This window comes from Bidens hawaiensis, unplaced genomic scaffold (assembly GCF_021521415.1).
Source record: "Bidens hawaiensis isolate Kalapana, Puna unplaced genomic scaffold, B.hawaiensis_p1.1 tig00030803_1, whole genome shotgun sequence".
Classification (NCBI taxonomy): domain Eukaryota; kingdom Viridiplantae; phylum Streptophyta; class Magnoliopsida; order Asterales; family Asteraceae; genus Bidens; species Bidens hawaiensis.
In genome coordinates this window covers 91613-104355 of record NW_027495152.1, presented here as the reverse complement: position 1 = coordinate 104355, position 12743 = coordinate 91613, and the positions used below count along the sequence as shown (strand labels likewise).

Sequence of the window (12743 nt, the reverse complement as noted above, 5' to 3'; positions counted from 1 at the left end):
CTGGATGCACCTCCAAGTGTAGAAGGTCATCAGACGGTCAACGAGGGGCTCAAGGCCCAGTATCCGGCACACCCACTCAAAGTGCCGGACCTTGGCAATGGCCATGGGGTGCACCTCTGTCAGGTGCACACCGTGCCTCTCCAGGACACGGTACACAAACTTTGTCAACGGAAACCTAAGGTTTCCGTAGACAAAGAATGCAGCATAAACCCCGATCTTGCCACTAGGGGCATCGTACACAGTATGGTGGGGTTCAGGAAACTCAGGCTCGAGAGACTCGAGCATGAACTTCCTGACGATATACTGGTACAGATCGACAGGAAGAGAGCACTGGCATTCGCCAGCAGTCTTCTGGTCATCAGCATCATGAGAAGACATGGTGGAAGAAAGATGAAGAGATTTCAGGGTAATGCTTTACTGAACAGAAAAATTCGCCGGAAATTACTTGAGAAGAAGAGATGAAAATGAAAAGTGTGAATTGCAAATAACCCTCTCCCCCTTTATATAGTAATCGCAATTAATGCGATGAATTTAATACGAAAGAGAGAAATCAAAGGTGCAATGAAACTAGGACGCGTGGCAAAAGCAAGCTGGCAACATCTGTCACAAGGACGTATGCCAAAGATTTCGTGGCTACGCGCCCGAAATCCCGTGCCCACGCGCCTGAAAAAGCAACTGGAATGACCATGTTCTGTCACGTCACCATAACTCCCTGCACGTCCTGACACAGTCAGAAGAAACCGTCGCACGACGTTTCAGAGGTTTGGACTTATCTTTTCACCAACTCTTCGAATTTCAAAATTCAAAATTCGAAAATATTAAAAAGTAAGCGGGAAAATACCCCTTACCCCTTGGCAAGCAAGTAACCGTAAGACGGATGCGGGTACAGTGTAAAGGCAAAACCCTTCACATACCTAGCACCCGCAGGGAATTGAAGCCAAATAAACCTTGGCAAACAAGTAACCGTAAGACGGCTGTGGGTACAGTGTTAAGGCAAAACCCTTCACATACCTAACACCCGCAGGGAATTGAAGCCAAGAAAACCTTGGTGAACAAGTAACCGTAAGACGGATCCGGGTACAGTGTTAAGGCAAAACCCTTCACATACCTAGCACCCGCAGGGAATTGAAGCCAAGTACCTCGGCAACCAAGTAACTATAAGACGGGTGCGGGTACAGTGTAAAGGCAAAACCCTTCACATACCTAGCACCCGCAGGGAATTGACGCCAGGAATACCTTGGAAGTAAAGTAACCGTAAGACGAGCACAGGTACAGTGTTAAGGCAAAACCCTTCACATACCTAGCGCTCCGCTGGGAATTGAAACCAAGAAGGATCTTCTGGGCAATGCTTGCGGAAACGGAAATAACATCCCCGCATAGCGGGAACGTCGAGAACTACGTTGTTTGAAGCTCCAAGATGGAATTGGTGGTCTTAACATAATTGATCACTATGTTCAAAACTACCAAAACCTCATGGAAAATACATACAACTGGGACTCAATGCTCCTGACTTGCGAGGAGGTTACAGACCTACCCGCATCATACCCAAAGACCAAGCAGGAAACTCGGGCATTTCTGCAAGTGACAAGGACTTCCGCGGAAAGAATCCCCATGGAAAACCTTACAAAACCCTTTGCTCAAGTCCAAAAGTTCACCTCATTTTATTAAACACTCATGAGAAGAACATTGGACTGGGGGGACTTGAAGAGGTAGGTCCCAGCAGAGCCCAGTTGGACCCGCAAGACTCACCTTAAACAGGGACGTCTGCGCAGAGACCAACTAGATCCGCAGGACCAACCATGCTCAGAGACGTAACGTCCTTACGCGCAGTACGCAAGCTGGTCCCGCAGGAAATGCCTCCCAATGGTGAAGGACTCCGCCTGTCCCCGCAGCCTCGGATACAAGCCATTAGGGAAGGCCACCCGCGCAGCATGGCTACACGCACAAGGCACTTAACTCTCCCCAGTGTCACCTGAAGGAATGAGCAAAGGCGGGAGGGGGAAAACTCCCGCCTAAATGAGCCAGTCCGTATGATGGAGGATCTTTTGTGTGATACCTGACGAGGTACAGACGAAAGATCTGACCAAGAATGCGACAGCTCACTGACAGCAGCATGGCAGACAGCACGCCACAGCACTGTGACCAATAGCCGCCGCCTACCCACCAACTCCTGCCATACCACGTGCCTAGCCTGTAGTTGGCAGAAGAGGAAGAGTGCACGACACGCCTGCTCTGTGTCAGCCGCTACCTATCCACCACTCACAGGCAGGGCACGTGCATAGGTTACAGTTGGTAGCGTGTTGGGCCGGCTAAACCCCTTGGAAACCTACCTTCGGCTATAAATACCCCAATGGTATGATCATCTTACAACATCTTATCTTATCATATATACCTGATATCTGCTCTAGCAATCTCTTAATATACTTTTATATTTAAAGAGCAATCTAGTCTGATTCTCACGCCGGAGGGTGGTCACAAGGAGGAACCCCCCCTTCTCAGTGACGAGCTCACGGTGTCTGTTTTGCAGGTTATCAGAAGAACCATCTTCCAAGGGTCTAACCCCTCGTGGGAAACATCTCTCCAACCCCCAGGTTACTAGTAATCTGCCCGGGGTCCGGTTAGTGTTTCTTCATATTTTATTTTATATTTTTTTATCTTTCTCCTTGTTTCAATGAAGATCTGAGAACCTAATTAAAAGAGTGACATAGAGATTCTAGAATATCAAATGCCGACAGATCCCCAAATTGGTTTAGTTGAAATATTTGACCAGTAATCCTGAAAGTTTGACCCAAAATCGAAAGTGACAAAATTGTATGGTCAAACAGGTTTTGTGTGTCTTGGAATTGACTCATTGATTTTTTTTCTTTTTAATTCTCATACATTTTTTTAATATGGTTAGTTAAATGAGACTAATTCATCCGATAATTCGCATATCATCTTTAAAAAGAAATTCATCATAGTAAAAAACCACGTGGTCCAATCTGAAACCTTATATATTTTTTTTATCACATATGTAACTTGAACCTATAATCTCTCAATTTTAAAATTTTAAAGTGAAGTGTCATACATAATGAATTAATATTTTATAAATTATATAAATAACTAAATGATAATGGATTTTTTTTATTATTACTTTGGCATTTTGCTTTTCAATAGAACTTAAAAAGGATAGATTATATGATAACTTGTTGGATTATGAGTAAATGCAATGCTCAATTTCAAATGAAAGATCCATGGCAAACCCCCAATTTCTTTAGTTTGGACAATTTAATCTCAACCCTTGAGTCTTCAAAAGTGTAAATGTCAAAATCTATGTGCCAATATAACCCGATGTGTTATATGAATGTGTTATTCTTCTACTTTAGTAAAACATAATAATAATAAAATAACGAGGACGTAAATACTTTTTAACCTATTTGACTCATATAAACTCTTAGTTAGATCGAGATGACGAAGTGTTCAATAATAAGGACATCTTTGTCTCAAGAACATATTAATAGATTAAAATGTCTAGATTCACATAGGTGAAAGATATAAGAAATCTCAAATCATTAATGTTATAAAACACCTAAGAATTGAAAAAATTAGAAATCAAGAATCACTCGTAATTGAACATTATTGATGAACAGATTATAACATAAGCAAAAGAAATGAAAACAAGAACTAATTTGAACTATACAATCAAGGTGTATATAAACCCTAACCCCAAATAAGATCGATAACGGCTACTAACTAACAACTCTGACAATGTTCACATTTAGCCCATGCAGCATCTAAATTACTTAAGTTTTGCCCAACTAATAGCTATTTCGTAATGTCAAACAGGTCCCTCATGTTTATGAGACAAACAATTAACCACTTTCATTAAAACAAATTAAAATGGCACAACCAATGTAGTTTCTCTTTTTTCATAATTTCCTTCAATTGTGAAGCATATGCTCTTTTTCACGCATTCACTTGGTTTTAGTAACTTGCAAGAAGTCGATATAACCGCTGTTTAAAAATTTTAATTCGTTCTTAGGATGAATTTTTTTATCAATGCAAAGAATATAATACCAATTGTAAAAAAACTATGTGTACATGCATATAAGAGATATCAAACAAAAAGAGATGCACAACGAATAATGAGTTTGACTGAGGGCGTGCAATGATGATGATGACGATGACGACGACGACGACGACGATCACAGTTCTAAAAAACAGAGTTCATGAGTATATACTAAACAAATACATAAGGAATAATGATTTTGATTGAGGGTGTGTATTGATGATGAACACAGTTTTTAAAAGCAGATTTCGTGACTGTATATTCAAGTTTGTTTTCTATATAGTATTTTTGGAGATGAACTAAATGTCGAAGAATAGCACCTTTTTTTTTAATTTTAATATTTCGTGCGATTGAACAATACCGATTTCTAACATATGTTTTTGCATAGAACTTCTAAAATTTTTGATATATTACTTTTACGGGAAAGTTAAAGTACAAATTAAATTAGCGTGATAATTGTGAGAATTAAGTAGAGTAATTATATTTACAAGTAGTCTAATTATGTAATTACATCATAATGCAATTACACTACACTATAATTACACTATGTTGTAAATATAATTGCACCACTTGATTCTCACAGTTAGTACGTTAATTTAATTTGTATTTAATCCAAACCTTTACTTTCATAGGATATAGGTCTTGGATGTAATCTTGTGAAGAAAAATAGTTTCCATTTGATGAAAATGAGTCAGAGATCGTGACCCAATACCCTCTCTTAAGTTGCAAGCAAAGAAATAGTACCAAAATCCTAGAAGTAAACACCTTATGAATTACAGTATATCGCAAGTAACCAAAAGTATAATTATTCATGTGAGCCTAAGCAGTTAAAGATTTGTTACGAATTCCTAGTTATAGATTTATTTATAATTGGTCGTTGTGTAAGAACCTTCCAATCTGATATCGTTAGCGTGATGTGATGATAGAATTTAAACCCCATATATATATACTTTTACAAACTAAGTAGTGTCTATATATATATATATATTTACAATAATATTGCTATGTCAAGTTGTACATATTGCTACTTTCATGACCAACCAATATAAAGACACAGAAAAGGCTACAGGAAGAGTCAACTAATCTCTTAACATAGATTAAGAGACATATATCCCTAGTAGTTTGAGACCTGAAGAGGTAGGTCCCAGTAGAGCCCAGTTGGACCCGCAAGACTCACCTTGAAGAGGAACGTCTGCGCAGAAACCAACTGGATCCGCAAAGCCAACCATGCTCAGAGACGTGACGTCCTTACGCGCAGTACGCAAGCTGTTCCCGCAGGAAATGCCTCCCAATGGTGAAGGACTCCGCCTGTCCCCGCAGCCTCGGATACAAGCCATCAGGGAAGGCCACCCGCGCAGCAAGGCTACACGCACAAGGCACTTAGCTCTCAATCCTTCAGTGTCACCTGAAAGAATGAGCAAAGCCGGGAACAATCCCGCACAAGGGCGGGAGGGGGAATACTCCCGCCCAAATAAGCCAGTCCGTACGATACGGGAAGATCTTCTGTACTGTACCTGACGAGGTATGGGAAAAAGATCTGACTAAAGATACGACAGCTTATTGACAACAGTATGGCGAGCAGCATGCTCCTGTACTGTGTCACTATTAGCCGCTGCCTACTCACCAACTACTGCCATACCACGTGCGTAGCCGGCAGTTGGTGGAAAAGGAATAGTACACAGCAGGCCTGGTCACTATCAGCCGCTGCCTACCCACCAACTACCAGCAGGGCACGTGCGTAGGCCACTATTGGTGGAACAGGAACACTGTTGCAGCGTGCCACACCTCCTTGGAAACCTACCTTCAGCTATAAATACCACAAATGGTATGATCATCTAATCTCAACATATCTTATCTTGTATCATCATAATATACCTGATATCTGCTCTAGCAATCTCTTAATATACATTTATATTTAAAGAGCAATCTAGTCTGATTCTCACGCCGGAGGGTGGTCACAAGGAGGAACCCCCCCCCCTTCTCAGTGACAAGCTCACGGTGTCTGTTTTGCAGGTCATCAGAAGAACCATCTTCTCTGGGTCTAACCCCTCGAGGGAAACATCTATCTAACCCCCAGATTATCTATAATCTGCCCCGGGTCACTTAGTGTCACTTAGTGCCCCGGCCCCAGATTATCAATAAGGAGCAGGTAAACCAACTTACTAGCAAGATATATGGGAAATTATTTTATAGAATAAAAATGAAAACTTTGTTTTATGGGGTTGGTACCAGGAATATTTCAAGCTTGTTTATCTAATACATATTTATCGCTCTTAAAAAATTTTGATGCATCGGTGTCACTCGACTGTTAAATACTTATAAAATAGTAAATGAAAAATAAATACGTAATACTGCATCACATAATTTTTTTACCAATGTCACATGACAACCACGCATTATACAAGTTTGCCAAGGCCTCGGCCTTTTTTCACAAAAAAAAAAAAAAACCACACATTATACTAACAAAGAGATCTTGTATCAAAACTAGCATAAACACATCTTCTAAATATTATGGAAAGTACATGACGGATTAATTCATTTATAACCCCATACTAAGACTATTTGTAGTGGTTTTAACTATTTGTTTAGTTAAACTGACACCTAGACGCCATGTAGGCAAAAATGAATTCACTAAAATCCTTTTTAAATTAAGTGTAATGGTTTTAACTAATTTATTTACTCAATCATTTTGTTATTTACCTAATGTTTTATTATTTGATGAACATAACATTTTTTATGAGCAAATAAACATAACATAGATGATGCATATTTTGTTATAATAATAAGTATTCATATATGTAATTATTTTCGAGTAGGAAAAATCACTCTCCATCACACAGCATCATTCTCACACAGACATATTTTAATAAGTTACTTGATATCTCAACCAAGTAATATAAACGTTCTAGAAATACGGTCTATCAATTATTACATTAAATCACATATATCATACCAAGTTAAAAAAAACGACAAAACATTTACGTAATATTATTTCTAATAAATCACAATGGCTTGGTTGTAACTTCCAATAAAGCGAGACCCACGCATTTTCAATTAGACATTGGCGCCGCTAAGAGAATGGCGAGCTAAGACTTTAGCAATGAAATAACCAAGTATGTAATGGTTTTAACAAAGTATTTAAAAGCCATGTCACCATTTAACGTCTTGTTTTTGTATCACTAGGTGTAGTCTAAAATGATGATACTAATAGAAATCTTCATATCCTAAAAAGGGAGTTGCCAAAAGCACAGCTTCACTCTTTTTAACACACTTGCACTAAATAAACTCTTCAACCAGATGACTAATATCGAATTTGCCATTGCAGCATTCCACAACACTGACCACTTCTTGGAAAGCCATGACACTACATGGAACCACCAAGCCATGTTTTTGCTCGAACCCGAACTCCTCTGAAGCTTTATCTAACAACATCTTGAACAAAGGGTGCGACAAGTAACCGGTTGGAACCACGAACCTACGCCTCTCTTCACCTATGTAAAGTGCAAGAAACCCTGTCGGGGTTGAACATGCTTCTTCTTGGTCCTTGAGCAAGTGTTTATGGTGCGACTGATCAGTGCCACTGCTAACTTTCACTTTGACTTTCTTGGCTAGTTTCTTGACCGAACCCATCTTTCCCAACATCTTGTTCTTTGGAGAAATGAAAGAGAGATTAATGGGATAAAGAGAGAGATGAATAATGAAAATGAGGTAGAATGTTATATGCTATATGTAGAGTAGAGCAAGAGGCTCAAGGATGGTCAACTTATTGACTTTATAATAAGGACTTGTGAGCCTTGTGAGTTATGATTGTGTTAGTATTCTTGTGTCATGGGAATCTCTTTATCTTACTTTTACATATCATCTTTCTTTGTCTTGCTTCGCTTGTTTGATTAGCTACAATTTGCTTAAGAAACTAAATGTATAATTAAATTCATTAGCGTATATATACGCGTATGGCAAATCTTATATCTGGTAAATTTTAAGAATAAAATCACTAGTAAAAAACTAATTTAAAAGTATAATTACAAAGAACACATAAGCATTTATGTATATTATTCTAGCTGATATATGTATATATGTGATACTGTTTTAACACATTATAAGATTATAAAAAAAAAAAAAGACACCAAGTTGATTAGCCATTCAAATATTTGAAAAGAAGATGCATATCAAAATTATCTTAAAGAACAAAATTTGATGATTCTTTTCACACCAAAAAATAATATACCTTTGGCCATTTCTAGGATATTTATCAAAATATATAAAAAATATCATTTTCTATATACATAAATATCTCCAAAGATTTTATTACCTTTATCTTGCTTATAAACCAAGATACTCATATTAATTTTGAATTTACAAATGCATATAATAACATCCTCAAATATTCATAAAATCATAAAAAAAGACATACAATTTTTACGGTTGCTTGAGTATGCGTGGTTGGTGTGTATCTACACGTTTATTAATGAACATGTTATAAAAATGTCATGAATGGTGGATGGCATAATAAATGTTATTTATTCTCACGTATAAAGTATAAACTTAAAAATTTAATTTTCCCTATGTAAAGAAAATATAAATTCATTAAACATCTATTAAATCTCTAGTAAACCTAAATATATACAAGATTTGTTATTAACAATAATTAACAATCAAATTAATATCATTAGATCATCCAACTCTTTCACCTATAAAGACCAGTTGACTGATGTGGAAGAGAGCAAAACGAGCGAGGAGTACGCGGCAAGGAGAAAGGGAGTGAAATATTCGTGTAAACGGCATGTCTCGTGCAGGGAATGTGATGGAGGGAAACTGTTGCCCGTGTCACATTTTATTTTCATTCTTTGAGATTTGAAATTACTATACACTTTATAATAAAGTTAGCACATGTTCATAATGTTTTTATTTATGTTTATTTTGTGTACGCAACAGTATATCTACAACTCCGTCAATCACTCAATCTCATTACAATTATTGGTTCATTGCAACAAAATATATAATGAAATAAAAACATTAAATGCGTGAATCCAGATATGTTTCTTATCATCAATCAAATCAATTATTAATATTATTATATTTAAGAAATAAATTTTTAAAAGTTCTGTTCATATTTTCACAATCTTCATTTAATTCCAATCTTCTTTTTGCTAGTTGAGCTTGAGTTGAACTAAGTTGGAGTCCGAATCGTTTTGAGCTTCAAGTCTAGTTGTCTAGATCATAATTTGGCTTGTAAGTAATTCTACAAGTTTTAAGTTGACTAGTTTATTAGTTATATATATACGTCCTTATTTTTTTTAGTATATATACAACATAATTTATAGTATTTACTTAATTTTACATAATAATTTTTAAGTAATTACGTATTTAATATATAAAATAAATGTGTTCATTCTTATGTTAATCATTAATCGCAAACCTAATCAAACTCATATATGATGCTGATACTTAAGCTAGCTTATTAAATGAGTTTTAGCTTGATCTCGGGCTTGTTAAGCTCGATCAAATTCAGAAAACAAACTTTTAATGAGTTATTCGAAAGTGATTCAACTACTGAAAGATTATAAAAGATACAAGTTAATAATTTATAAAGAATAATAAGGAATTAAAATAAAATACTTCAATTATTGTTTATATGTTCAAAACTAATTAAATGATAAGTCAAAATAGGATAAGCATGATTAATAAATCTATGAAAATGGAGGTCCCCGTCTCCAACCAACCACAACGTGCATGATTGAAAGAGAAATATGTGAAAGATCCTTCCACCAACAAATCTTGGGGCGGTACTCTTTGTACTTTAAGTGTCTTCTTCCGTTGTCATAATATTCCAAAGCCAATTTACAAGTGTACAAATACAAGATTTAAAGAGAATTAGTAGGGTATTTATGTAACCCACTTTAATATAAATAATAATATTATTGGTTTGATTGTCAACCACTTCGGTAGCTCAATCCATCTCCCTCTACCTAAGCTACGGATGACATCCACACTTTCTTTATTTTGAATCAAAAACATTCAGTCTAATTATTTTGAGCAAACAAATAATTAGTTTATCTAATTAGTTTATCGGAATCCAAGTAAAAATTAGACGAGTGAGGTTTTCTTTGTTGACATAAAATCTAATTGTATAAATAATCTAAAGTCACATCAAATTGAAAATCCGTCACCTTTTCTATATTCATTATTATTTATCAACAAGATAAAAGATGAAATTCTTATTTCCGTAAAGTAAAATCAGGAAAAAAAAAGATCTTGTCATATATAATTCAAATCTATTAAATATAGAACCTTTTATCTTTCTATATCTTACGATAATCCTATTTAGACTAAGAGTCTCTGTTGGATGGGATTCTAACAAAAGGTACAATTCATTATTAAAAAAAATCAATTCAAAGTACCGGTATTATATCGAACACGTATCGATACTAGTAGCACTAGCCCCGAAATGCGTAAAAAGTGAGTACCGAATTGGTACTAAAAATGGCCAGGTTAGGTATGGTCCTGTACTAGTACCCAATATCATTTACTTATCTATAATCTATCCCATGTTGAGATCGTAGCTCTCTTCAGCGGCGACTTTTCGTAGTAAATTCACCAATTTTGGTGCATCAGAGTATATTAGTTTGATTTATTGTTATGTTATTATCATAATTATAAGATATGATTTGATCATGTTTCTTTTATAATTATCCCCATTGCATTCTTACAAATAGTTTATCAATAATCCACGATATCTTACAAGGTTTTCTGGATTTGTATATCGTATTAGAGTCTTAGGGTTCTTTTCTTGTTCTTTTAACCCCCTCTAGCCACTCATCCCTCTTGGCACTACTGAATCTTGGTTGGTTGTTATCTCTTTTGTTACTCAGGTTAATGCTCGTACACATACATATGGGTTATGTTTATTCTACTTGTTTATTTTCCTCACGTCCTTGGCCACCGTTGTTGTAGCTTCTATAATTGCCGTTGCTACCATGTTGTTATGTCACCATACGTGTATTGTAGCTCATGTCATCGTAGTGGTAGCTCCTACCGCCACAATCATAGCTCTTGTCACCATAACCTCGTTGTTGTGTCTCTTGCTGTCATGGAATTATTTACTTTTTTATGAGTTTTTTTTCCTTTTATTTTTCCGTATTTATTTAAGATTGTATGTTCTTTTATACCACATATATATTGTTTTTACGATATGGTCTGAGCGTTAGATTTCCTCCTTCTCTGACTGTATGGAGTATTAGAGATAATATATTAGTTAAAGTTTATAGTTATAGCGTTAGAATAGGTATAAGATACAATTTAGTTATGCTGCTTTTGTGGTTAGCACCATTTTATTCATATAAATAGTTAATCAATAATACACAATATTTTACAAAGTTCATTGTTCTTATATGATGCATGTTATGTTAATTGAGTTGTATGTTACTTAATGATAGGTTTATGTAACCATTTCTTTTCTTTTCTTTTTTTTCTTTTTTGGTTTTTTTTTTGTTTTTACATATGTGGCTATCATCACTATTTTTAAATGGCACATAGGTGTTGTTTGTTTTTTAAGACAAAAACTGTCTATAATCTGATTTCATGTATGCAACTGAAGATGTAGTCTGAAGATCTGCAATCTGAAAATATAATACTGTTTGTTATATAAACTGAATATTGTCTGCATAAGCTGAAAATTAGTTGTCTATCATACAGATCACAGTAGATAGAATTAATTTAACGTCTGTAGACTGCTAAAATAATTTGTGATGGTGTACGAACTATGTAAGTGGGTGGTGGTAGACGATTGGTGGCAGACGATTGTGGTAGGCGTGAACGGTGGTGGTGGACGGTGGGTAGTGGTGATGGACGATGGGTGATGGGTGGTGGTAGTGGACGGTGATGGTGGCGAACGGTGGGTGGTGGTGGTGATGGATGGTGGTGGCGATAGTGGACGGTGGTAGTGGCCGACAGTGGGTGGTGGAAGGTGGTGGTGGCGGACGGTGGTTGTGGGCAACGGTGGATGGTGGTGATGGACGGTTGTGGTGGTGGTGGGTTGTGGTGGTCGCCGGTGGTGGTGGTAGCGGACGGCGGGTGGTGGTGGTGGACGATAATGGTGATGGCGCACGGTGGGTGGTGGTGGTGTTGGACATTGTGTCACACCCCGACCAAAGGCGGCGGAACATGCTGAGGTGTAACGATTGTCCATAAGCACATGACACTAATTAAAGTGACAGTATTTAATAAACTCATTTCATTTCACAACATCGAAAATGTCACATAACAATTATCCATAAAATAACCATAAACAAGATATCACAAAATATGACAAATTTGATATTGTTCATTTTTACTAATATCCTAAGGTCTTTGATGTCGTTTTCTTCACAATCATAAATCAACCAAGATGCAAATCTGCAACATTTCATAAAATAAAGTTTGTCAACACAAAGGTTGGTGAGCAGTTCATAAGTTTAATCATATTAGTATATAATAAAGATAGCCACAAAACTTGCATACGAAACGATAAATAAAAGTGGTAATTTGGATAAATAGATATCGCTAAACACATTAGCGACACCTAGCTATAAGGGGATGCCAAATAGTCTAGGATTTTATAGTTATCGTTAATTGCATTACGTTAACGACACCTTGCTATAAGGGGATGCCAAATAGTCTAGGATTTTATAGTTCCACCAACCAAAAGCGATAAACA

At 36.5% G+C, this 12743-nt stretch overlaps 1 protein-coding gene across 1 annotated transcript; it reads right to left on the bottom strand.

Moving 5' to 3' along the window:
• Positions 1-7324: 7324 nt before the first annotated feature.
• On the bottom strand, positions 7325-7678 carry LOC143581073 (auxin-induced protein 15A-like). The gene has a single exon (XM_077063941.1). It carries the CDS (start codon positions 7676-7678, stop codon positions 7325-7327), a length of 354 nt encoding a protein of 117 aa, XP_076920056.1.
• Between the last annotated feature and the right edge of the window lie 5065 nt (positions 7679-12743).